At 43.4% G+C, this 27,659-nt stretch overlaps 1 protein-coding gene across 1 annotated transcript in view; it reads left to right on the plus strand.

Moving 5' to 3' along the window:
• The first annotated feature begins 4,101 nt into the window (after window positions 1-4,101).
• Window positions 4,102-27,659, plus strand: part of LOC132566023 (zinc finger protein 420-like) — a 58,318-nt gene continuing 34,760 nt past the window's right edge. Inside the window, exon 1 of the mRNA XM_060230673.1 lies at window positions 4,102-4,587. Within this exon, the coding sequence (XP_060086656.1) occupies window positions 4,165-4,587 (423 nt within the window). The 5' untranslated portion in view covers window positions 4,102-4,164. The remainder of the gene's footprint in view (window positions 4,588-27,659) is intronic.

Raw genomic sequence — 27,659 nt, forward strand, 5'->3', positions numbered from 1 at the left:
TTTAAAGACCCCCATAGGGGCAGGGACAGGCATGGGAGGGGGCAGTCTCGGGCAACAATACCCCCAGTGCCCCCCCTGGTCCATGGAAAAATTGTTTTCTGTGAAACTGGTCCCTGGTGTCAAAAAGGTTGGGGGCCACTGGTCTAAAGGGCATCCAAAGACCTACATAGGATTTTAACAGATCCAGATTTTTGCTTGGGGCTACCACAAAAGCACCACCAAGTTACAAATCATGTCTGTAGTTAGATTTTGCCACAAAAGGCATGGGCCCACAATTTTGTGGCACTACCGCATCACAAAAATATATTTCTGAATATTGGCTTTTCATGAATTCTCAGCATTGTGTCACCCCTAGCTGACCATCAAATCATGTATCATGCCAACAGCCAGACTGCACCAAAAAAAAAATCCACAACTCTGCTTGTTTGTGTTGCTGCCCCAGCAGCAAAATGTAGTCCCAAAGAACAGATTACCATGAATACACTGTATTTCTACTTTGACATCCCCAGATCATTATCCAATCACACATCATGCCCATGGCCACAGTTTGCACCACAGAAATCTCTAAATCCACATCTCTGTGGCTGTGTCATGGTGCAAAAATGTGGTTACAAACAACCTGTCCTCATCCTCAGAATTTCTGCACTGGGTCACACCAGATTTACCACCAATTCACTTAATGTCCATAGCCAGAGATTTCAATGCAAAAATCAAGGATCCACTGCTTTCTGGTTTTGCCATGGTTCCAAAGCATGGATCCTCAAGATTTTTGTGTTGGTTCAGCCCAGACTCACAATCACTTATCTCCATACTGGCCAATGACAATAAAAATTAATGGACCCACATTTTTTGTCTTTGCCTCACCACAATGACATGATTCTGAAGCAAGGATCCTCAGGAATCCTGACGATGTTTGCATTCTGTAAAATCCATCACCCAATTCTGTGGCCTCAGGTGGCACCCAAGAACTCATGGATGTGCTACTCTGAGTTGCTACAGCAGTGCAAAAAAGTTTTTCCAAACCATGGGTCGTCATGGATCCTCATGATCTTTGCATTTGGTCTCCACACATGCACTCTCCAATCACATATGATCTTCAATACCCACGGACAGCACCAGAAAAAATGGATCCACTGCTTTATGGCACTTCCATGGCACAAAAATGTAGCACATGGATTCTTCATGGATCCAAATGATTTTTGCTTTTGGTCACCCATATATTAATTTCTCCTCCCAAGGAGGGAGGGATTTCCCTCTTCCGCCATCTCTCTATGTGGGGCTGCATGCGCAGAATTTATTTTTGGGGACACAACAAGCCAGTTTGGTGTAGTGGTTAAGTGTGCAGACTCTTATTTGGGAGAACCGGGTTTGATTGCCCACTCCTCCACTTATGGCTGCTGCTGGAATGCCCTTGGGTTAGCCACAGCTCTGGCAGAGGTTGTCCTTGAAAGGGCAACTCCTGTGAGAGTCCTCTCAGCCCCAACTTACCTCACAGGGTGTCTGTTGTGGGGGGGGGGGGGAAGGAGATTGTGAGCCCTCTGAGTGGAGAGCGGAATATAAATCCAGTGTCGTCCTCTTCTTCTTCAAGGGGGTGGGGTTCAAAATTCAGCTTCCTGACTTGGGATCGGGGTTCCTTCCCTTCCCTCCGAGAAACAGTGCTAAAAACACCTAGACACGGGTCTATTTCTGCTTGCCTTCGAGGTCCGGCGTTTTCCTTCCACGGGGCCAGAGAAATCCAGGCTCCTCTGTGTAAAAAACCAGCGCCATCATCCATCCATCTTTGTATTCCGCCCTTTCCCACGAGTGTGCGCAAGGCGGTTGACAACAAAAGTCGGCGACCATCCAACACTGCCTAATCCACCACCCTCCCCACCATGGAGTTTTTCAGGCCAGTCCTTATAGACTAGGTCGAGGAGGAGGAAGGGGGGAAGGGAAACCGGCTTCTCAGCTTCCTTTTCCCGAGATTGGGGGCTGATCCACTCCCAGGAGCGCAGCCCTGTGCAGAGCGACTCCCCAGCAGCCCCACTGAGCTACAATGTCGGGCGTCGCTGGCCGAAGCCGGGCTGAATGAAGCCCAGATTCCTTCGGGGCTTTTCCTGCAACTTTTGAAAGGGTTAAAACAACCGAGCCTTCTGCTAGAGAGGTCCAGAAAGAGAAGGGGAAAAGAAGAGGGGGTGGGGCTTCAGACGCGGAAGTCCCTTCAGTCCCCTCCCCAGCCAGTCCTTGCAATCTCCGCAGAGAGGGAATCGGATCTCGCCACGTGTTTGGGGAGGGGGGGGGGCGCTTAAATGCTTTCCAAAGGTGAAGTTCTTCTCTGTGGGGGTTTCCTTCTCTCAGTCTGCAGGGCTTGCAAGGGGGCTCTTTCCCTGGCGGCCTCTGAGGGATCGGGGCCCGCCGTGCAGCGGGTGGATAAGGATGGGGGGACAGGCCAGCAGCATCCCTGCAACCTGCCCTGCTGGAGGGTGGAAAGATTTTATCCGGAGTAGACGGCTAATTGTTTTATATTTTTTAACGTTTCTTGTAGCTTTTGTACTGTTTTATCAGGTGCATTTTCTCTGCCGAGAGTCACCTCCAGTGCCATTCCGGGGAGAGGGAGCAGGATATCAATTTTCCTGCCTAAATAGCCACCCTGGGAGGGATTATTGGGGCTGATTGCCTTTTGGAAATACCAGCCATTTGAGCAACTGCTCGCCCCATGACGGACCCTTTCGGGATGGAGAGGGCGTGTTTTATTTATTTGCTTTCATTGAACAACAAAGTTTAAGTCAACCACTACATTTTAAGACAAACAGAATTTTATTTAAGGTATAAGCTTTTGCGTGCAAGAGCGCTTCAGACTAGTACAGGCTTTTGCATATGATGAGAAAGGAAATACCAGTCTGTACCTGTGCAAGTTTCTTCATAAGGCTGATGGAGTCCCATTCAATACAGCTTAATGTGGTGCCCTCCGTGGAGATAGATTCAGGTGGGGTAGCCATGCTTGCACATGAAAGCTCATACCATGAATAAAACTGTTTCAGTCTTAAAAGTGCTCCTGGACTCAAACTTTGTTCTGTGCTTCATAGCAACACAGCTGTTCACCCGAATCTACATTAATTATAGTCTGCCATTTAATGGAACTCTATACAATCAATAGGATGGTACCTTCAGTAAACTATGGAATAGAATTTGGGTTGCAGAAATCTGAAAAACAGTATTGAAGGAAAGCATAACTGTTAACATGACCCAATTAATAATGCAAAATTACATAGCAAGATACAAATTATCGCAAACTATATGCAGGGATATAGATTCTAGAACCCAATAATTCATCCAAGTAAGTATGTGAAGCCATTTGTACAGTACATCACTTGGGTAGAGAAGTCCTCTTCAATAATTAAGTCTTCTTTAGTTTGTGGAAAGACAGGGGAGAGGGTGCGTTCCTGACCTCAGGCATACCAGCTTGGTCTAGTACAGGGGTGGCTAGACGTCCTTAATGTAACAGCAACATAGAGTAAACGTCAGATGTTTGAGAGCCACAAGGGAGGCTGGCAAATAGATGGGGAGGGAGAGGTAGAAAGAAACAATTTTAATTTTAAATGCATTCTCCAGGCTTCAAGCTGGCTTAGATTGGAGAAGTGATTTAGATAAATACCTTCTCCAAGCTGGTCGATGGGGTGGTGGAGGTTTTGAGAGCCACACAGTATGTGTGACAGAGCCACACATGGCTCCTGAGCCACAGTATGGCCATCCCAAGTCTAGTAGTTAAGGAGCAGTGGACTCTAATGGTTAAACCCTTACCAGTCTGTTTGTCCTGGGCTCCAGTTTACCTTGAGATGTTCCCACTAGATAGACTGATCCCCAGAATCCGAGCCAAACTCATAATACCCCTGACAGATTTTTAAAAAAGTAAATACTGGTGGTTTTGTTGACAGAAGGACCAAACAGACATATCTTTAAAAGCTTAATATGTAATATATCATGGTGAAATTAAACCTCATCAGCAAACTACAGAGATACTCTTTCTGATCCACTAGGGTAATCCTTAGGTGATTCTCCACCAGGGTCAGTGATGTAACTTTTCTTTTCCTGCCTTTTTGATATCTTTCCCTCCCCCTCTTCACTGCCAAGTGAATAAGAGTGTCTTTCCAGAGTCATAGGCAACCCAGGAGGAAGGGGAAGGAGATGGAAGAGAAGGACCCTGAAGGCCCTGGAACTGGCAAGGCATCAAGGATAGGTCCCCATCCCATTCAAGCAGGGAGTGGTGCTGAATTCTGGGAAAAAGCTGTGTCAGAGATCTTGGTTCAGGACACTGTGACCTCAGATGTAAGCAGCCGAAGCTTCCGGCAGTTCTGTTACCATGAGGCTGATGGGCCCCGAGAAGTCTGCAGCCGGCTCCATGGACTTTGTAAGGACTGGCTGGAGCCAGAGAGACACACCAAGAAGCAGATTCTGGACCTGGTGATCCTGGAGCAGTTCCTGGCCATCCTACCCCAGGAAGTGCAGGGCTGGGTGAGAGGATGTGGGCCAGAAACCAGTTCCCAGGCAGTGGCCCTGGCCGAAGGTTTCCTCCTGAGTCAAGCAGAGGAGAAGAGGCAGGCACAGCAGGTGAGGGGCTTTCAATCACTCCCTTCAAGCAATGTCCTTATCCTAAGGCTTCCTGCCTGCTATTTCTCTGTGTGTGTTAACTGCCATCAAGTCACTTCCTCCTTATGGCAACCCTACAAACATCCTCTTGTTAATAGCTTTGCTCAGGTCTCGCAGACTGAGAGCCCTTGTGGCTTCCTTGATTGAGTCAATCCATCAAGTGTTTGGTCCACCTCTTTTCCTGCTGCCTTTCACTATTGTTTTTCTCAGTGACTCCTGTCTTCTTGTAATGTCCCCAAAATACAATAGCCTCAGTTGAGTCATTTTAGCTTCCAGGGAGAGTTGAGTATCTGTAGAAACACTAAACTCTCCTCCAACACCACAGTGAATCAAGTTTTCTTCCTCCCAGCTTTCTTCCTTGTCCAACTTTTCACACCAACACATAGGAAAGGGGAATATTAAGGCATGAACTAACTTGAGCTTGGTCACCAGTGACAGACACATCCTTATACTGAAGAATCTTTTCTAGCTCCTTCCTGCCTGCCCTTCTGAGTCTCAGTCTCCTGATTTGGTTGATAAAGTTAGAGTCCAGGGGCAGCTTTAAGACTAACCAAGTTTTATTCAAGATGCAGCTTTACTTTCTAAAAATCTACCTTGTTCAGAAGATTCTTCTTGCAAGGAATTTGTCCTCCTTTCATCTCTTTTGTATAACGCTTCAGCGTACTGTTCCTATGTTTTCTTAGATATTTCTGGTCTTTATTATTTTTATTAATTTTAACTACAAAAAGCATAACCACAAGTACAGCAACATCAAGAGGGAGGGGGAAATACAGAGTGGGAGATCAAAAACAAAGCTGTAAACATATCAGTTACATTTTTACCTCAAAACAAAATACCTAATCCTTTCTACCTGCAAGTATTAAGTTTTCCCCTTATATTCTACCATCTTCATTTTCCATTGTACACTTTTTACTAAACTATTACTTAAAATACAAGTCTGAACTATTCTTCTTCAGCAAACATAGATATAAAAAAAAAATCACCAAGGTCTCAACACAGAACTAACTGGATAAGCTTAACCATATTAAAAATACAAGCTGATTTGTTATTTTAACAATGTCATCTAGATAGGCATAAAAACAAATATTTCTTTATCCTTCTAACTTACATATTTCAAACGGATAGAGAAAAAGATCATATTTAAAATAATGTAAAAAGTGGAGAGATAGAAATATGGTAAACAAGGAGCATATTAGTTTATCTATCTCAGTATAAGCAATTTCTCCAAACAAACATATTAAGAGCAGATCTACCAGATTACAAAATAATTGTGCTGTCTATTTTCTTAAAAACTAATCCAAGTTAACTGTTTATTTATCTAAATTTCTTTTCAGAACTTTTCAATCCTTTAGCTCTTATATCCATATTAATCAGAGAGGAACAAACCTATTAGGTCCCAAAGATCTCACTTTGCCTTTTAAAATCACATATCTTGCTGAGAGTTCCATATTATCCAGTTACCTACAGAGAGGGAAAACAATTTAAAATCCCTTCTTCCTGAAGGTTTTCCACGTTTTGATTTTTTTGATGAAATGTGCATCCTCTCTCCTTAATGCAAGCACCCCTCTCAGTAACGATAGTAAAAATCCCACGCCATTAGATCCTCTCAAAAAACCTTCAAACAGCCTTAACTTCCGGTTCTTCTTAGTAACTGCGCCATAAGGTTCCATTTTAGTTTTCTTCTTTTCATTTCCCGACGGATCTTTTTCCATTTCCAACTCTACAGACATCACCAAGATCTCTTTGTCACTCTGCCCATGTAGATTCAAGTTTTCACTAGCTTTCAACATAAAAGCTCCCATTTGCTTTTTTATCAATTCTGTTAATAAAGCAAGGTCCTGCTTTAGAGAAAATATGATATCCATTGTATCTTTTTTATGAAACATTTTGCTTTGTGATGCCATTTTACTCCGCAGAATAACTCAGTCTAATAATCAAAGTTGAAAAGTAACTCAGAGATCCAGTTAGTCTATCCTTCCAAATCTCCACCAGCTGTATATCTTGATTGTTGCCATTTCAGTTGCACTCAGATGACAAATACCAATCTCTTTGGAATATATTTCATTTGTTCAGACCAAATTATAACCAAATAATAGTCTCTTTATCACTTATTCAATCATAATCCAGGTTGATTTAAACATCTGTATTCAGTCAAATTCAGATTGTTGCTGGCATTCAGAGTTGTTCTTTTTCTCTTTTGGATGCCGGATTCACAGGAAAGTGGGTGGGGGGGAATTCACCTCTTTCCCTTCCTTTGAACTGACCCGTTTGTTGTTATGTAAAACGACCCATTAGTCGATAGTATGAAAAGCAAACTTACTTGCAGAGTAGAATTGCCATGTTTGAGGTAGGAAAGCAATGCATCAAAGGCTTGTTAGCAGAAAAGAAAGCAATTGGTCGGGTGTTCACCTCTTTCTGCCATAATGGTGATCATGTCCATGGAGTGTAGCAGGAAAACCCTATTTATACGTTACCAATTTCAAGCGGATCAATCACAGAGGCAGCGGAGGCAAAGTCAAGAAAACAGCTTTCTTTATTTAACGTGCACATGGGCCCTGTACACGGGCTGCAGACCCGAGAGTCTGAGCCCCGATCACCGTTGGGCACGGTTTTTATACTATTTCTCAACACATATGTTTACATTAATAGTGCTTCTATACACGTCCTGCACTGATGGCACAGGTTGTCCCACTTCCGCACCCTTTAGCACTGACCCACACTGTGGCTTGCTGTTTTGTTAGCACAGACCGTTAGCCACATGTTAACATGCTAGGTGGTTTCCTTGGTGGTGCCCATGTGGCATATAGTGTTGGGCTTACTGTAACTTCTGCTTTTCCTGATACCATTAGTGCTATTTTGTTAAGAAACACATTTAATCATACTTAACACTCCATTTAGGCCTACAGTCCGGTTATTAGTTAACAAGCTATGTTATATACTTACTACAATGGCTTTTGCTGCCTGTTTGGCTAGACATGCATGAATTACTTAGGCAGATACATATATATATATATCAGCTTTCACAGAGTCAGAAAAGGGGAAGTGAAAAGGAAACCCACAGGCCTTCAGCAGACATACAGCTTGGTTGCTAAGATGTCACAATCCATGTTCAATTAACCGCTAGCTAGTTCCTCTTTCAGCAGCTGCTACACACAAAAGCACACAGAGGCATTTTAAAAAGCATTTCTGTTTGCCTTATTGTCCCTACGTTGCCATCAGCCCCTAGCCCCCTTAATATAAATTATTAATATCAATATTGTCTCCTGGCCTGTTGCTACAGGAGCACTGGAGCTCACAAGGACAGGAATATCCGCCACTGTATCCCTGCAAAAGCCCTATGCCAAAAGGAAACCCCTCCAGGGTCTCCCCTAGAGGTGCCAACAGCCTGATTCAGGGGGGCCGCAAGAGACAAGCTCCGCGGGCCCCCGCTGAGCTCAAGGCGACAGAACCCAGAAGTCTCTTAGATATCTCTTAGATATTGCTACCTCTAGATAATTCACTAGACTGTTAAGAAAACCCAACCCTGGCTCTTCCCCTGTGGTTATAGCAGCTCTGATGATGAAGTCAGGGATGAGGAGTCTGGAAGTGGGTCAGGATCCATCTCTCCCCCCCCCCTCCAATTTCATTACTTCTTTTACCCCTCTCCCTTGATGTTGTTTCAGATTTGGGGAGGATCTGTGAAGTTCTCGGAGGCAGAAGGAGCTTCATCAGAGGAAGGCCAGAGGGCGCAGGCCCAGGACCATGCCCAAGATACCATGTCAAGTGGTAAGGGGGCCTCCTGCCCAGAGGGGATTGGGGCACTTGTTGGACAGAAGGTTCAGGTCAAGAGAAAAGGGAAATTTTTATGCAGACTACATAGAATTAAGTTTTGGGAAATAGTGCCATAGGATATCATGATGGCCTCTCCACTTTAAGGGGAGTATACAGATTCATGGAGAGCCTTTCCATTCTGATTTATATTAATGGAAATAGGCGTATCTCACCTTCCTTCCATTAGAAAGACTCAAGGTGACTCAAAAAAGAAAAGAAAGACAAATAGGGGTGCAGCTATTAGCCAGATGAATCAGTGGAACCTGCAGGTTCTCCTGACCAGCATGGCCCAGACTAACCAAGGTCACCAGATCTTAGAAGCTAAAAATGGTCAGCCCTGATTACTTTTTGGATTAGGAGACCAGTGAAGAAATTAACGGTTTCTGTGTAGAGGCATACTGCCTGTCACTGTCTATGTCTCTTGCTTTGAAGAACTGGAGCCAGCAAAAGTCAACTATGACTTGACAGCACTTTACACACACACACACACACACACACACACACACACACACTGTTCTGGGACAGCAAATCTCAGAAAACCCATTGCCAGAGGCCAGTAATTCGGGCTCTGAGCTTAAAGACTTTTAAGGGGCATCGGGGTGGCAATACTCAGAAAGAGGACCCTGGATTAGGGAGGCCAGGCCCCACTTTGAGGGCGGAGCATGGGGTGGACATGGTGTATTGGCAGCATTTATAACCTCCCCCCCTCCCACAAGGTTCGTGGGTACCTGGGGCTTCTGTTCCACCTCTCCCACAATTTTATTACCAATTTTCTTGAGCATAAAGAAAACAAAGTTTCACAACCTTGGGAATGGGGATGCATAAGCAAGATTGAGACAAGGAAACAAAATAGAAATTTGGGGCTAAAATTCTTCCTTCCCATTTTGTCTCCCCTGCAGGCAGTGAAGAGATGTTATCAAGCTGTTTTCTTTGCAGAGAAGTGGAAATGCCTCCTAAACCTCTGGTCCAGGTAGGGGGGGATGAATGGGGGATAGTCAGGGACCTCCCTCCTTTCTCAGGGAAGCTTTTGCTCCTGTCTGAGGAAGAGAGGCTCTGAACAGCACTGCCTTTACACATACCCAGCTCTGCATCCTGCACCCTCACAAACTACCCCTATTGAGAGTGTAGTCTCTGTGTGTCATGATCTGTGATGAGGGAATCTCTTTTTTCTTTCAGTCTTCATTTTCCTTTGAGGAGGTGACCGTGTATTTCACTGTGGCAGAATGGGACCTGCTGGATCCGGGCCAAAAAGCTCTCTACAGGGAAGTCATGCTGGAGAACTATGGGAGCATGGCTTTTCTGGGTAAGGATCTTTCATAAGTGCTAAAGGTGCGAATCGCTGCCATTGGGATGATGCGTGACTCAACATCAATATATGTTTTTGAGGCCAGGGCAGCTAATTGCCTTGAGAAGTTGGGGTGGCCATGGCCGAGTAGAGAGATACAAGCCACCCCACTGATCCAGGGGCAGCTGAGGCCATTGTTGTGGCCGTCACCCAATTAGATAAATTTGACGTTGAGACAGTCTTGAAAGAAAAAAGCCCACAACCCTAATCATACTACGTGAGATGGATCTTTTCCAAATTACAATCAGAGTAGATGGCCATAACCCCATCTGGGGAAAGTGATGTTGTAAAGGGGTTATGGCCATCTACTCTGATTGTAATTTGGAAAAGATCCATCTCACGTAGTATGATTAGGGTTGTGGGCTTTGATCTAGACCAGTGTTTCTCAACCTTTTTTCTGACCATGGCCCCTTTCCGTCCTTGTTTTCATCCTGTGGCACTCCTGTCCTAGCGGTATAAAGGTAGCTAAGGTGTTTGTGAGTTTCCTGCATTGTGAGTTTCCTGCACTGTTTCAGTGCTTCTAGGAAAGGCAGAAATGCCTGGATGATTCAGAAACTGCTTAGGCCCTGCTAATGTGTAGAGAATGGCTCAGAGATAGCAAGAAAATGCTTCTGAGCTTGAGAAATGGTGGCCCTACACTGCAGGGCTGGTTTTCTCATTCGTCATCATCTGCCGCCCAACACTTCTTCCAAAAACCATGGGGGGTCTTCCTCTCCACTGTGCATTTCACTTGGTTAGAGCTACAGAAATAGTATAGGGAGAGGGCTAAAACCCAGCTCCTCCTGGCTCTCTTCACAGCTAGAAGGAAACTCTCAGTGCAGTTGCAGGACTGGATATCATGATAACTTCTTGTATTTAATCGTCAAGTAAAACAAGAGCAGCAGGGGAATCATTCTTTGCCACTTCCCCCCTTGAAATTCATTTGGGGAGAGGAGGGATGGGCAGAATAGAAAAATAGCTCTGTAAAAGGGTCTATAACGTGTGAGCTTGGTATGAAAGAAGATCTTATAAGAGAAATGCAGACCCAAGAGTGAGGAGTTCTTGACTGGTGGCTGGGCTTCTTGCAGGAGTGCTGATTGAAACTTTCTTTATTCCAGCAGCAGATGTAGAGGAGGCAGCTGGGGAATTCCAGGAGTTCTCTTTGGAAATAGTCAAGATTAAAGATGCCGAAGAAAACTTTGGAGATGGAGATGGACTGCAGAGGCAGGAGGAAAGCTGCCCAGGTAAGAGGAGGGATAAGACAAAAGAGCGGTTCTCCTTGACACCTCAGTCCATGAAGAAATAGTCAAAAAAGGAAGGAACAAATGTCTCCGTGTGAACCAGAGAATCCACTCAGGGAAAAGGGAAATGAAAATGTGGCATTTGCAAAGACCTTCAGTCAGAAAATAATCATTTTGCAGAGGCTGGTTCCCTTTGGAGAGCAATTATATAATTGCTTGGAGTACAGAAACAGCTTCCATCATAAAACAGCCCTTATTTCACATCTTAGAAGTCACATAGGTGGGAAGCCATAAAATTATAAAAGTCCCAACCAAGCCCCTCTGATGCAGGAAGCTTACTGTATTTTCAAAGTGGATATAATTGTATACTTCAGTGTACAACAGGAGGAAGGCACTGATATATTTGGAGCGGGAATGAAACTTCAGTAATAAATCAGACTTACTTCTGGCGATTCTAATGGAGATCACTCTCTTTATTCCAGCAGGAGATGTAGAGGAGACAGCTGGAGAATTCCAGGAGTTCTCTTTGGAAACAGTCAAGAATGAAGATGCTGAAGAAAGCTATGGAGATGGAGTGCAGTGGCAGGAGGAAAGCCATGCAGGTAAGAGGAAAGAGGCAGGAGGAAAGCCACGCAGGAAAGAGGAGGGATAAGCCCTTTCCTTGTGAAAGAGGGGTCCTCCCTGAAACCCCAGTCCATGTAGAATGGTCAGTCAACAAAAGAAGGAACAAAGGCCTCCGTGTGAACCAGAGAATCTACTGCAGGGAAAAGGGAAACGAAAGTGTGGGATTTGCAAACACCTTCAGTCCTTTCTCAGAAGCTAAGCAATTATATAATTGCTTGAAGTACAGAAACAGCTTCCATCATAAAACAGCCTTTACTCCACATCAAAGAAGTCACACAGGTGGGGAGGCATAAAAATGATAAAAGTCACAACCAAGCCCCTCTGATGCAGGAAGCTTATGGTACTTTCAAAATGGATATTATTGTACACTTCAGTGTAAAGCAGGTGGAAGGCACTGAAATACTTGGAGCATGAATGAAACTTCAGGAGACCTTCTTGTGTGGATTCTAACAAGATCTCTCTCTCTCTCTCTTTCTCTCTCTCTTTATTTCAGCAGGAGATGATCAGAGGAATCAGGAGGGTGAGGAACTGTATCATGTATCACCAGAAGAAGTCAAGGATGAAGATATGAGAAGGAACGCTGGGATTCAAAGCAGGCCTCAGAGGCAGAAAATCAGTTGCAGGGTGAAGAAGACCTTCAGACACAGTAGCAATCTTCACATGTTGGAGGAAACATACAAGTGTTTAGAATGTGGAATGAACTTCCCAGATCAAACCCAATATAATATACATTTTTCAAAGCATGGTGTAATGAAGGCTTGTAAATGCTTTCAATGTGGAAAGTACTTCAGATACAAATCACGACTCCTTGTGCACCAAAGGATCCACACAGAGGAGAAGCCTTTTGAATGCTCAGAGTGTGGGAAGAGATTCAGTTACAGTGGCAATCTCTACCATCATCTAAGAACCCACACAGGGGAGAAGCCTTTTGAATGCTCAGAATGTGGGAAGAGATTCAGTCAGAATGGCCATCTTCAAAAACATCAAAAAACCCACACAGGGGAGAAGCCTTTTGAATGCTCAAAGTGTGGAAAGAGATTCAGCCGCAATGACAGTCTTCAAAAGCATCAAAGAATCCACACAGGGGAGAAACCTTCTGAATGCTCAGAGTGTGGGAAGAAATTCAGCCGCAGTGACTATCTTCAATGGCATCAAAGAATTCACACTGGGGAGAAGCCTTATCTATGCTCAGAATGTGGGAAGAGATTCCGTTACAGTTGCGCTCTTTACAAGCATCAAAGAACCCACACAGGGGAGAAGCCTTTTCATTGCTCAGAATGTGGTAAGAGATTCAGTCAGAATGGCCATCTTCAAAAACATCAAAAAACCCACACAGTGGAGAAGCCTTTTGAATGCTCAGAGTGTGGGATGAGATTCAGCCGCTGTGGCAGTCTTCAAGGTCATCTAAGGACCCACACAGCGGAGAAGGCTTTTCAGTGCTAAAAGTGTGGGAAGAAATTCAGTCACAGTAGCACTCTTCAACAGCATCAAGGAATCCACAGAGGGCAGAAAGTTTCGGAATATAGATTCAGTCAGAGTACTTATCTTCAACTACATCTAAGAAGCCACACAAGTAAAAACCATGAAACTTCTTAGCCTATGGGTGTTGAGCTCATTTGTTACAATGATCTAACAGAAATGTCACTCTCTTCGGCCGGGCCATATGTGCCACACAATGCAAAAACAGGTACCAGAGATACAAACTTTAGACAAAACATAAACAAAGCCTATTAACTGTATTATTTTTCACTCAGTATATAAACTTACTTAAAGAATAAACAGTCTTACAGTATTTATTTTATTTAGCAGTCATTGATAACTGACCTCTCTTTCTCTGAATTACTGCATCAAAATCTGGAATCAGTGTCTGTGGTGTAGAAATCTTGAGTGTTCTGTTTACTTGTGTATCTGTAAGCTGAGAATGTACTTTTGATTTATGGACATTTATTCTACTTTACTTTACTTTATTTTATTTATGTCCCAACCTCCCCGCTGAAGCAGGCTCAGTGGCTTACAAAATAAAACCACAACGAACAATTAAAATCCACAACAATATTATAAAATTTAACATTCAATTATTAAAACAGTGAAAGCAATTTGGTGCTAGCATCCTTGATGTTTTATAGCAGGGGTGGCCAAGGGTAGCTCTCCAGATGTTTTTTGCCTACAACTCCCATCAGCCCCAGCCAGCATGGCCAATGGCTGGGGCTGATGGGAGTTGTAGGCAAAAAACATCTGGAGAGCTACCCTTGGCCACCCCTGTTATATAGTTTCAGTGGCGACAGTATTTCTTAAATTTTCCCTACAGTACAAAGGCTCAGTGTCAGTTAAAGGCCAACCAGAAGAGGCCAAACTAAAGACCACCAGAGAGAGAGACTTCTCAATAGCAGCCCCCTACTGTCTTACAAGCCTTGCGGAACTGGGCAAGGCCCCGCATGGCCCTCACTTCCTCTGGCAGTTGGTTCCACCAGTAGGGGGCTGCTATCGAGAAGGCTCTCTCTCTGGTGGTCTTTAGTTTGGCCTCCCTCAGCCCGGGGATTGCTAATAGGTTTTGGAATCCAGATCTAAGTACCCTCTGGGGAATGTGTGGGGAGAGACGGCCCCTAAGGTAAGCAGGTCCTAGGCCTTAGGACTTTAAAGGAAATAACCAGCACCTTGTAGCGAATTTGGTATACTATTGGCAGCGAGTGCAGTTCCCACAGCCCCGGCTTTATGTGCTCCCACCTGGGAAGCCCCAATAGCAGCCTGGCCACCGCATTCTGCGCTAGCTGCAGTTTCCGGATTCGAGACAGGGGCAGCCCCAAGTAGAAGGCATTACAGTAGTCCAGTCTTAAGGTGACCATTGCATGGATTACAGTTGTCAGGTCGCTGCACTCAAGGAAGGGGACCAACTGCCTCACCCGCTTAAGATGGAAAAATGCAGATTTAGCAGTGGCTGCTATCTGGGCCTCTATTGTCAAGGCAGGCTCCAGTAGCATCACTAAGCTTCTAGAATAGAGCTGTTCACAGAAGTACATTGTTGAAACATATATAGAATTCTCAAAGCAAAAGTCTTAAGGTGGTGGGTACCGTAATTTAAACCCAAAAACTGATAAAATTTGCTAATGCCAAATTCAGAAAGCCTATCCTTCCGTACAGCATCACGCTGCTCCCCCACCTATCTGCAGTTTGTAGGATCTTTTTATGGGTAGGCGAGGAGCAGTGTGAATGTCCATCTGTACTGACTCAATATATGTAATCCACCTTCAGAATGCCTCCCACTTTAGAAAAACTTCTCCTGTTCATTGATCTTCTTCCACTCCTCAGCAGAAGTAGCCCTCTTCCCACTCTGAAAACACATTTCCTAACTACACACGATCAGCAACATTTTTTCTCCACCACCCTGGAAGCGTTTTTCCTTGTGAAGCAGGGTTTCTTCCTCACTTACAGCGGTTCATCCAAAATCATTTGCATGGAATATACAACTGGAACTGGAGCTATGGCCTTCAACAGTAGCTGAATGGACCACAAAAATCATGAATTCGCTATGAATTCATCCGCCACCTGTCGATGACCATATCATAGCTTGACTTCGCAAACGAAGATTTAAGAAGGGTGCAGTAGTCCATGTCTGCTGCAGGCTCGCTGGTGGCTGACAAAACCAATGCGGGACAGGCAGATCTGGCCACAGTGGCTGCAGGGAATGACCAGACCTCCTCAATCTGTCCTTTTCTCCCACCACCTCAGTGTGATTCATCCACACCAATCCATTGTCCCCCAATTTCAAGTCTGCACCCACTCCTTTCCTCACAGTTAATTCCCACTTAGAGACCTGACCTTCCACAAAGACACATATGCACCCCACAGTGCTGATGTTCGAGCATGGCGGCTAACAACTAGGAGACCCAGGTTCATAAATCCAGCTCTGTTTTATAAGTTGCTGGGCGACTTTGGGCCAGTCACTAACTTCGCCTAACGTACCCTGCATGTTTCATTGGAGTCCTAGCACCTTCCTATTACTCCTTTGCTAGTGTAGGTAACCCCCAACTCACCCCTCAACTCAATCAACTTGGAACAAAAGTTAGAGGAAACCACTAGCGCGGAGTGCAAGAGGAGGTATGGACTTGGAAGCCCACCAGTTGAGAGGAAATAGTCTCGGCAGATGGAGCAAGAGGCCTCCTGGCAGAGCTCCTTCAAGGGACCCCAGTTGCCGTGGCTGCCCAGATTAACGAAGAGTAAGAGCTGTAGTTTGGTTTTCCCACTTTCCAAAGCAGCACCGGGCGTTTCCCTTCCCGCAAATTACGCTTACAGGATGTGGAATCAATGACGCGGTGATTGAACTATGCTTAGGTGCCAAAAAAACCCACAAACATCCCACTGTAGAAAAAGAGCCAGGGGTGGAAGGCAAGCCTTGGGGCAGGAATTATCTCCTTTGGGCTGTCATTTGCAAGGATCTCTGATGGAAGGGAGACATTTCCCTTTGCATCCTCAGGGTTTGCAAATGGGATGGGTGTTCCTGGGGTGGGCGCGAAGAGCTCAAGGCTAGCAATGCTCCCTCTAAGCTGTGGAGTCTTGTGAGCAAAAATAATATTTTGTGAGCTACTGGTATTAAAGTTAGATCCACATGGGCAGCTGTGTTGGTCTGAAGCAGTAGAACAAAGTAGGAATCAAGTGCACCTTCTACGACCAACAACCTTTTATGCGGAACATAAGCTTTTGTGTGCTCCAAGCACACTTCATCAGACGAATCAGGTACAGTGAGCAGGGCTATATATTATATATAGCTAGTAGGTAGTGGTTTAGAATGCAAAATGGTACAAATTTAAGATCCAATGACAGAACAGTAAAATTAAACTATTCTGTCACTGGATCTTAAATGTGTACCATTTTGCATTCTAAACCACTGCCTACCAGCTATATATAATATATAGCCCTGCTCACTGTACCCGATTCCTCGTCTGATGAAGTGTGCTTGGAGCACACAAACGCTTACGTTCTGAATAAAAGTTTGTTGGTCTTAATGGTGCACTTGACTCCTACTTGGCATTAAAGTTGTGAGCTACTGCATCGATTAGTTTTCTCTGGAGCCATTTTTCCTAAGACAAAAATGTGAGAGCCAGAGGTTAACAAACTGTGAGCTAGCTCACACTAACTCAGCTTAGAGGAAACACTGGTCAAGAGCTCACTCATGAACTTAGGAAACCTCTCTGTTGCCAACTGAATGGAAAGGAGGAGGAAAAGTTGGCTGCTGACGGGAGGGGGAGAGTTGGATCTTAATGCGGGGGGGTGGGACCAGGCACATAGAGTGGAGGGGGGGTTACTGACACCCACCGGTGGTGGGCAGCAGCGGCGAGGTGGAGCAGAGAACAGTGTGGCAGCCCAATCACAGACCAGGGCAGCGCAGCAGGCAGTCAGCAACAGTAGCTTCCCTGCCCACACCGTCCGTCCATATTTCCTTCAAGCTTGTCAGCAACCACTGGATGACTTGATACTATCCGACTTGTGTGTCTCACTTAAGACTGGCTGTTTGACCCTGTTCAACAGCAGCCACCCTAGGGAAATCAGTGTGGTGTGTTAGTTAGAGCTTCAGAGAATGGTCTCAGGGACGCAGGTTTGAATCCCTATCTTACTGTAGAAGGTCACTGAGTGATTATAGGCTAATCACATAGTTTCAGTCTAACCTACTTTACAGGGTTGTTGTGAGGACAGAAAGGAGCAGAGAAGAATGATACAAGTTCATTTAGTCCTTACTGAGGGGGAAAAGGTAAAGGTAGTCTCCTGTGCAAACGCCAGTCGTTTCCAACTCTGGGGTGATGTCGCATCATGATGTTTTCAACTTTCAAGGCAGACTTTTTAGGGGGTGGTTTGTCATTGCCTTCCCCGGTCATCTACGCTTTCCCCCCAGCAAGCTGGGTACTTCCGGTTGGCCTTTAACTGATTCTGAGTCACCAAACTTACCACCAATTCACTTATAATGTCCATAGCCAGAGATTTCAATGCAAAAATCAAGGATCCACTGCTTTCTGGTATTGCCAGAAATCCTTAGGATTTTTGTGTTGGTTCAGCCCAGACTCACTATCAATCACTTATCATCTCCATACCTGCGGATGACAACAAAAAAAATGATGGATCCACTGTTTCTTATCTTTGCCATGTCACAATGACATGATTCTGAAGCAAGGATCATCATGAATCCGGAGTATTTTTTCCACCGAGTCATGTAAAATTCATCGCCTGGTTCCATGGCCCCAAGACGGCATCCCAAAACCCATGGATCTGCTACTCCGTGTTGCAGTCGCAGTGCAAAAAAGGGATTTCCAAACCATGGGTCATCATGGATCCTCAGGATCTTTGCATTTGTTACCCACATATGCACTCTCCAATCACATATGATCTTCAATACCCACTGACAGCACCACAAAAAATCATGGATCCACTGCTTCATGGCACTGCTGTGGCACAAAAATGTGGTTTCGAAGCACAGATGCTCATGGATCCTCACAGTTTTTATGTTTGGTCACCCATATATTCATTTCTTCTCCCAAGGAAGGAAGGATTTCCCTCTTCCCCCTGTGGGGCTGCTTGCAAAAAGTTTGTTTTTTGGGACACGACAAGTGCTGGGGGGGGGGGGAGGTGTTAAAATGCAGCCTCCTGTCTTGGGATCGAGGCTCTGTCCCTTCCCTCCCAGATATACTGTTAAAAACTCCTAGGCAAGGGCCCATCTCTGCCCGCCTTTGAGGTCCGGCGTTTCCTCTCCACGGGTCCAGAGAAATCCAGCCTCCCCTGGGTAAAAAAGAAAAAGGGAGCGTAATCTATCTAACCTTGACTAATCCTCCCTCCCAATTGAGTTTCCCAGTCCTAATAGACTAGGAGGAGGAGGAAGGATGGAGGCCAGGCGAGGAAGGGACTGGGGGGAGCCACTTGCTCGGCCTCCTTTGCCTGAGACTGGAGGCTGATCCAGCCTGGGGTTCCCCCCGCCCCGTCCGGAGCGACTCCCGAGCAGCCCCATTAAACTGCATTGTAGGGCGTCTCTGACTGCAGTCGGGATGAATGAAGCCCAGTCCCGCGGTGTGTGAGGGGGTCTTTAAGGGGAGGGGCGGGAGCTTTTCTCGTGGCTTTTTCTGCAGCCGTGAAAAGGTTAACGTAGCCGAGCTGTTTGCTAGAAAGGCCGAGCAAGGGAGGGGGCGGAAGGGGAAAAGAGGACTGGGAGAGGCTGGGGGGTGGGCTTCAGACATGCAAAAGGCCGGGAAGGTTCCCTCCCCAGTAAATCCTTTCGGTCTCCGGAGACGCAAATTCGGCTCTCGCCACGTTTTGAAACCGTCTTTTAAAACGTGATGCTCTTCTATGTAGGTGTTTCCTTTTGCCAGCTTGCCCGCCTTTAGGGGGGGGTGGGATCTGCAGGGCTTGCGAGGCGGCTCTTTCTTTTTTTTTTTTTTTTTTTTTTTGGTCCAAAAACTTTTTTATTGAATTTAATAAACATACAAATAAAGCAATCAATGACTGTATCTGCAATCATTCTTTGTGTATAAGCATAGTATACCAGCAGAACACAAACTATATATATATATACAAAATACAAACAAAACAACACATACATACATTCACACACACATACAAAATTGGCAGCTGAATTAAAAAATAAATACTCTGTCCATATATTAATTACATCAAATTAATAATGTCATAATATCTACCAGGTATACATGTACGCATCTGATCTACAGGACCAAAAGAAAATTTAAGAAATGGAAGCCACTTGTACATCAGAGATTCGTTACTTTCTGAATTGTTTATATTGCATAAACTATCTGCTATCTTGTCCATCGCATAGACCTCCCAGATTTTAGCATACCAGGCTTTAACTGGAGGAATATTGGGAGATTTCCAAAATTGGGCTAACACCATTTTAGCAGCAGCTAGTAAAAGGGATATCAGGGATTTATTGAGAGAAGTAATAGAAATATCTTTCCAACAGTCAAGCAAAATGAGTTCCAATCTTAAGGGTAAACTATAGCCCGTGATATCCTTGATTTTTGCCACAATTACTGCCCAAAACGCCTGCACCCTCGGGCAAGACCACCAGCAGTGTGTAAATGTGCCCACCTCTCCGCAATTTTTCCAACATTTGGAGGATTGATTTATCGCCATATGGCTTAATCTCTGAGGTGTTAAATACCACCGAAACAAAATTTTTTGAGTTTGTAATTGTATATTCAATTATTTTGAAACATACGAAGGAGATGACCAGATTTGTTGCCAAACATCCTCCTGAAAATTAATTGAACTATTCCTTTGCCAAATTTCTTGATAGGATAACAAATCAACAGCATCAGTGTCTAGCAAACCCTTATAAATAAATGAAATCAGTCCCTTCCGCTTTAAAAAAGGAGAATATAGCAAGTGTTCAAAGAAAGTGAGAGGTCGATTGAAATTGTATTTCTTTAAGAGTGATGTCACCAAGTTGTTAGTTTGCAAGTATTCAAACCATGGGATTTTTGTCCCACCAGTTTTCTCTTCCAAAGATTTTTTGTCGAGCATTTTTCCATTGGACAAAATATCCACAAACCTAGAAAGGTTATATTTTTTCCAAATTGGAAAAGACTTGTAAAAAAACCCCGGTTGAAACCAAGAAACATCCACAAAATGAGATAGTGGAGATATTGGAGGGGCTAAAGAGAGGCGACGTTTGTCCCAAATCTGAAAAATAGCTTTAAGAAAAAGGTTGGAGGAGATAATAGGAGGTCTATTCTTCGGAAATTCCCATAATATAGAGTGAAACGATTTGTTATTTAGATAGGTATCTTCTAGGGCCTTCCAACCTGAATTTAAGTCAGCATCATGGTATCTAATAAGACCACCTAAAATGGCAGCTTCATAAAATTTATGGAGATCCGGAAGAGCCAGACCCCCTGAGGATTTAGAACGAATAAGAGTTGCATACCCTATTCTAGACAAGCCCTTGTTCCAAATATATCTTAAGAACGAACGACGCCAACCCACAAATAAATCCTCAGGAATAAGAATAGGAATGGCTCGAAATAAAAACAGAAATTTGGGGAAAATAAAAGATTTAATAATCTGAATTTTTTCATTCCAGGGAATGAGTGAAGAATTTTTATTCTTTTGCAGGGTAAGAATGTCCTTAATCAATAAATGATGATTAACTTTAAAAATATCTCCCAATTTCAAAGGTATATTGATCCCCAAATATGTCCAATATCTATCAATTTTTTTAAAGTGATAATTAGAGTAAATGGAGTCTTGGAGAGCATCCGAAATTGTGATGGGGTAAAGAATGGTTTTGGATGGGTTTACTCGAAGGCCTGATATAGAAGAAAATACAGATAATAAATCAAAGACAGCCGGTAAAGAAGACTTAGGTTTTGTAACAAAAAGCACTAGGTCATCTGCAAACAAAGACACCTTAATTTGTTTCTTTCTAATAGGGATACCAGTGATAATATTGGTATCACGGATAGCATTAGCAAGAGGTTCTATTGCAATCGCAAAAAGCAGAGGAGACAATGGGCAACCTTGCCTCGTCCCTCTGAAAAGATTAAATTCTTCAGAATCCAAATTATTAATAGAAAGAATAGCAGAAGGCGATTTATATAAAGAATGGATTATCTTCAGAAAATTCGGGCCAAAGTTCATTTTCTGCAGTAAGGTTGTAAGATAAGGAACTTCCACGGAATCAAAGGCTTTTTCAAAATCAATAGACAAGATAAAAGAAGACTCAATATTAAATTTCCGGCAGTATTGAATAACATCAAGGACCATTCTAGTATTGTCCGTTAACTCACGGTGTGGGATAAAGCCCGATTGGTCAGGATGAATGCAGTTCCCTATAAAGGTATTAAGCCTAGCCACCAGAGCTGCTGTAAAAATCTTATAATCACAATTAAGGAGCGATATCGGCCTGTATGAACTAGGGTCTAGTAAGTCTTTGTCCTTCTTTGGAAGAAGTATGATTTTTGCCTGTGACCAAGTAACAGGGAAAGAACCAGACTGTACAAACTGATTACAGGCGTCTGCCAAGATGGGAGCCAACAAAATGTTAAAAAATTTATAAAATTCTGGTATAAAGCCATCTCGGCCTGGAGATTTATTGGATTTCATAGACTTGATAGTCTCCTGTATTTCAAGTGCAGTAAAAGGTTTGTCCAAAAAGGATTTAACCTCAGGAGAAACAGGCTTAATAACTGAGTGAGTGTCTAAGAAAGATGAAATAAGGTCTGCTGATGGATGCTGGGAGGAATATAGAGATGAATAGTACTTTTTAAACACTCCTACAATATCCTTAGTGGAATGTTTCAAGGTACCAGTTTTAGAACGAATGGAAGAAATAGCCATTGAGGATACTCTCTTTTTAACCTTCCATGATAGGAGTTTAAGAGATTGAGGAGTTCGAAACCAATATTTTTGTTTTATAAAAGCCATTTGTTTTTGAATCTTGGAGACGTCAAGAGATTCTAATTTTTTTCTTTCTATAAGAAGTTTTGAATAAGTTTTTTTGCTACCAAATTTTTTAAATTTCTCTTCCAATTTGGTAATGTTAGCAACCAAATCAGATCTAATTTTTTCTTTTTCTTTTTTATACGAAGAGGCAATAGCCATAAATCTGCCACGAATTACAGCTTTAAAAGAATCCCAAACTATATGCTGGGGTACTCCACACTCCATATTGAATTGAAAAAATTCTTTAATGTCTTTTTCAATGGAATCTGTAACCGATTTCATAGACAGAAGTTTACTATCCAATCTCCAATTAAAAGAAAAAGATCTGTCAGTAACGCCTGACATATACCCTTCCAACCATGCATGATCAGACCAAATCATTGGGCCAATTTCTACTTTAGAAAAAAGATTAGAAATAGAATCTGAAACTAAAAGAAAATCTATTCTGGAATAAGTTTGATGACGAGAAGAAAAAAAGGTATAATCTCTTTCATTTGGATGTCTGCTTCTCCAAATGTCTGACAGATTATAGGATTGAAAAACTTGAGCTAAATCATTTTGGCCATTCAAATCTTTTGATTGAGACCTTTTATTGGCAGATATAGGTAGCAGGCTTTTTTGAGATCTATCTAAAGAAGGATTAACAACATAGTTGAGATCTCCTCCCAAGATAATGGGCCCTGTATGAAAGGTTTGAAGTTGTGACAACGTATCTTTAATAAATGCGATTTGCCCATCATTTGGAGCATACACCGATGCCAGAGTATAAGGGCTACCATTAAAGACCCCATTGATAAAAATATACCGACCCCTAGGGTCAATTGAGGAATTTTCAAAAGTGAATTGGACTGATTTACCTATTAGGATGGCCACACCTCTTGCTTTGGAAGACCCATAAGCTTGAAATTGATGAGCAAAAAATTTGGACTGGAAGACCCTGGGCTGGTTACCCTTAAGGTGAGTTTCTTGCAAAAAAATTATATCTGGTTTCTGACGAGAGATGGCAGAGGCAACCCGTTTTTTCTTAATTAAATTATTTAGCCCGTTACAGTTTAGAGAAAGAAATTTCAAGTGGCACTCTGCCATAATTGAAAGAGGAAAAAACCAAGGTTATCAAAATTATTACAATTTATAGCATTTAACCCAGGTGCCACCAGGATAGCTCGAGATGAATCCTGTAGATCAAATTTCAAAGGTATGAGGACAGATTTCAAATCAAAGGCTTTAAAAAACTTCCAGCTAAAACCATAATAATTCAATACAGTTATGCTGCCCATAACAAAAACAAAAAACCATAACCAACACCAGTGGTCTAGCATTAACAGACACTAGCCACTAACTCACCCTCCAACTCTGTTAACCCAAACTTGGGAAAACAACAACTACTTACTTAAAAGGTTAAATTTGAAGCGGAAGTCTTCCTTGCTGAAGACACCGCACAACTAGCAACAACTACCAAATGGAGCTATTTAAAAAAAACCGAAGTTCTCCATTCTCCCTCTCTGCCAAAAATGCTTATATTTAACAATATCAACCCAGCAAAATTAAAATTTATAAACAAAATAACAGAGCCGAATGTATAGAGAGTTTTATAATGAAAGGCCACACAAAGCTGATTGAATCAAGGCTAAAATGCCTAGAAAGCTACATATAATAAAATCTGTGCCTTTTATCAACTCAGATTAGTGAATTAAAGATAAGTACAGGCAAACTAATATACCATGTGTAACAGCATCGGATCTCGATCACAAAGTTATAGTGAGACTTAAGACACTATGATAAAAATACAATGAAACTTTAAACAGAATTGTGAACACTATTAAATACTGATCTCCCCAAACACTCCCCACCAACTATCCTTCAGCCTCTTATAAGCCTATGTAGGGAGATGTGATAGTAAGGGAAACAAATTTCCAAACCCTCATAATATCATACGGCACAAACTGACACACACATACATTCCCTACCAACCCTCTGTCTCACACACTCATTTCCATTCAAGAATTCACAAAGGAAGGGAAAAGGACCTGACACTTCATTAACTCACAGTAGAAAGAAATATATTGATATAAAGCCCTGATCATACTATTCAAGTTTCTCACTCAGATCTACCCCCCCCCTCTCACTCTCTCTCACTCTCTCACTCACTCCCACACCCTCTCTCGTCACCCAGCCTCCCCATTCAAACACCTACTTCCACTTACTTTTTAAACCATATATTCCAAGTCACTCCACTCTTCCAATCATGCATACCCAATCAACCAAGAAGATTTCCTTTAATGAGTTGATTTAAATTAATAACTCCCTCACATTCATAACATTGCTTTCAAAAAAATATAAATAACAAGGGGGGAAAAAAAGGGGGGGGAACCCCCCAATTTCATATATAAACACTGCTTCATAAGCACCACGTAGGCAAAGCTTATAAGTCAGCAGTTCGGTAGGCAAAGCTTATATGTCAGGGGGAAAAGGACGCCAGGAATCCTCAACAAAAAAAAAAAAAAGGGGGGGGGGAGATTTCTGCATAGCAACAGTTCCAGCATTTAGCTTCTAGAAGAAACAGGCCGATCAGGACGGTTCAAAGGCACACGACGCCATCTAGTATCTGAAGTTATTGAATGAACATGTGTGGCTGCTTCCAGAAGGCCGGTGGGAACAGGAAGATTCATATCGCGGAGCATGCATAGGCCTGAGTCGAGATCTGCAGCTACAAATGACTGATCCTGCACTGTAACTTGCAGCTTGTACGAAGCAACCCATCGATATCTGATGTTTTCCCTGTTCAGGATTTCTATAATTGGCTTCAAATTTTTCCGCCTTTGCAAGGTTTCAGAAGACAAATCCTGTAGAATTTGGACGTTGTAATCTCCTAGCAGAAGAGGATTTATAGCCCGGGCTTTTTGCAGCAACTTGGATTTCACTGAGGCAGAAGAGAAACGGACTAAAATGTCCCTAGGCAACGAAGTTTTCTGTCTGCGCAATGGGCCAATTCTATATACTGTTTCCAGGGCACAGAGATCAGAGTCAGAAAAACCCAATGCCTTCGATAACCAGGAGACTATAAGAGTTTTTAAATCAGAGGGGGAGGCAGAATTCTCGGGGAGCCCACGAATTTTAACATTCCCCAATTTCAGTTGGTTCTCAAGTGCAATAATTTTATCAGTGGCCCATTCATCTCTTTTATAAAAATACTGAGAGTCCTCCTGCACAGCACTTGCCATGTTAAAAGCAGAATCTGCCGTCTCTGCCACCTTCTCTAAGGACGTTTTGAAACCCTCCAATTGAGCAGAAAGGGGCTGGATCATGGCAGATATTTTGTCAGTCATATTTTGTTCCAGTTTTTGAAAAGCCTCCATTACCTCAGAACGAAATGAAGCTAGGTCTGCTGCTGTGTTTTCCCCTCCTTCCGACGCCATCTTGCTTGCAGGGCTGCTTGCTTTTCCTGAGGCCTTAGCCTTAGGCTTTTTTGGAAAATAGTCTTTAACAGAGTTCCTTGAATTTCTTTTTGATCTGGGCTTTTGACCATCTACTGTTCCCATACTAATTAAAGAAAAAAAAGAAAACAAACAACAACGCTGGGCGCTTGCTTAAGTGGATTTGGCAGGGGTAAGTAAGGAGCTCTGCTTTCAGGCGTCCATTCCCTATGCGTGCGACGCCACGCCCCCAGGCGGCTCTTTCTAAGGCGGCCTCTGCTTGAGCCAGTGCTCTCCCCATGATGGGGGCGTTTGGGGATGGGGGGGGGTGTTTTATTTATTTGCTTTAATTATTGAACAAAGTCTAGGTCAAGCAATACCTTTAAGACATACAAAGTTTTATTTAAGCTTTTGTGTGCAAGCGCACTTCAGACTAGTCCAGGTTTTTGCATTTTATAAGAAAGGAAATATCAGTCTGTACCTGTGCAAGTGTCTTCATAAGGTTGATGGAGTTCCAATACCAGGACCGGATCTAGATGTTTTTTGAGGGGGGGGGGCAAAATTAAAAAATGGCACTCTCTTATGGGTCATTCTATCTTATGGTCCCATAGAATACAATGGACTCAATACCCAATTTGGCACATACACCCCAGTTGGTGCCCGGGGCAACCACCTCTGCCCCCCCACCCAGATCCGACCCTGTCCATTCCATACAGCTTAATGTGGTGCCCTCCATGAAGATAGATTCAGGTGGGTAGCCATGTTTGCTCATGAAAGCTCATACCATGAATAAAACTTTTTCAGTCTTAAAAATGTCACTGGGCTAAAACTTCGTTCTGCTGCTTCCGACCAACTTGTCTGCCCACCTGAATCTACATTAATTATAGTCTGACATTTAACGGGACTCTATGCGATCACTAGGACGGTACTTTCAATAAAATATGAAATAGAATTTGGGTTGTAGAAATCTGAAAAACAGTATCTAAGGATCTAACTGTTAACGACCCAATTAATAATGCAAAATTACATAGAAAGATACAAATCATAGCAAACTATAAACAAGAATATAGATTGCAGTCCTCAATAATTTATCCAAGTAACTATGTGAAGCCATATGTACAATGCTACCACATTGCTTGGGAAGAGAATTCCTTTTGATAATTAAGTCTTGTTTAGTTTGGGGAAAGGCAGGGGAGGGGGTACTTTTCTCACCACCTAAGGCACACCAGCTCGGTCTAATAGTTAAGGAGTGGTGGACTCTAATGGTTCATCCTTTACAAGTCTCTTGGTCCTGGGCTCCAGTTTACCTTGAGATGTACCCACTGGACAGACTGATTGCCAGAAATCGGAAGGTTAAGTTCATAACATCCACAAGAAATTTTTTAAAAAGTAAACACTGATGTTTTCGTTGCCTGAAGGACCAAATAGGGATATCTTTAAAAGCTTGATGTATAATATACCACGGTGACATTAATCCTCTCAGCAAACTACAAGGGCACTCTTTCTGATCCATTGGGGTGATTCTTCACCAGGGTCAGTAATGTAACTCTGTTCTCTTTTCTTCCTGCCATTCTGCTATCCTTCACCCTCTTCACAGCCATTGAGTAAGAGTGTCTTTCCAGAGTCATAGGCAACCCAAGAGGAAGGGGAAGGAGATGGAAGAGAAGGACCCTGAAGGCCTTGGAACTGGCAAGGCATCAAGGAAAGGTCTTCATCCCTTCCAAGCAGGGAGTGGTGCTGAATTCTGGGAAACAGCTGTGCCAGAGATTGTGGTTCAGGACACTGTGACCGCAGATGTACGTAGCCGATACTTTCGGCAGTTCTGTTACCATGAGGCAGATGGGCCCCGAGATGTTTGCAGCTGGCTCCACGGACTTTGTAAGGACTGGCTAGAGCCAGAGAGGCGCACCAAGAAGGAGATTGTGGACCTGGTGATCCTGGAGCAGTTCCTGGCCATCCTGCCCCAGGAAGTGCAGGGCTGGGTGAGAGGATGCGGGCCAGAGACCAGTTCCCAGGCAGTGGCCCTGGCTGAAGGTTTCCTCCTGAGTCAGGCAGAGGAGAAGAGACAGGCACAGCAGGTGAGGCATTGTCCCAAGGCTTCCTGCCAGCTATTTCTGTGTGTGTGTTAACCAAGTTGCTTCTGATTTATGACAACCCTAGGAACATCCTAGTGTTAACTGCCCG

Source organism: Heteronotia binoei, chromosome 2 (genome assembly GCF_032191835.1).
Source record: "Heteronotia binoei isolate CCM8104 ecotype False Entrance Well chromosome 2, APGP_CSIRO_Hbin_v1, whole genome shotgun sequence".
NCBI lineage: Eukaryota > Metazoa > Chordata > Lepidosauria > Squamata > Gekkonidae > Heteronotia > Heteronotia binoei.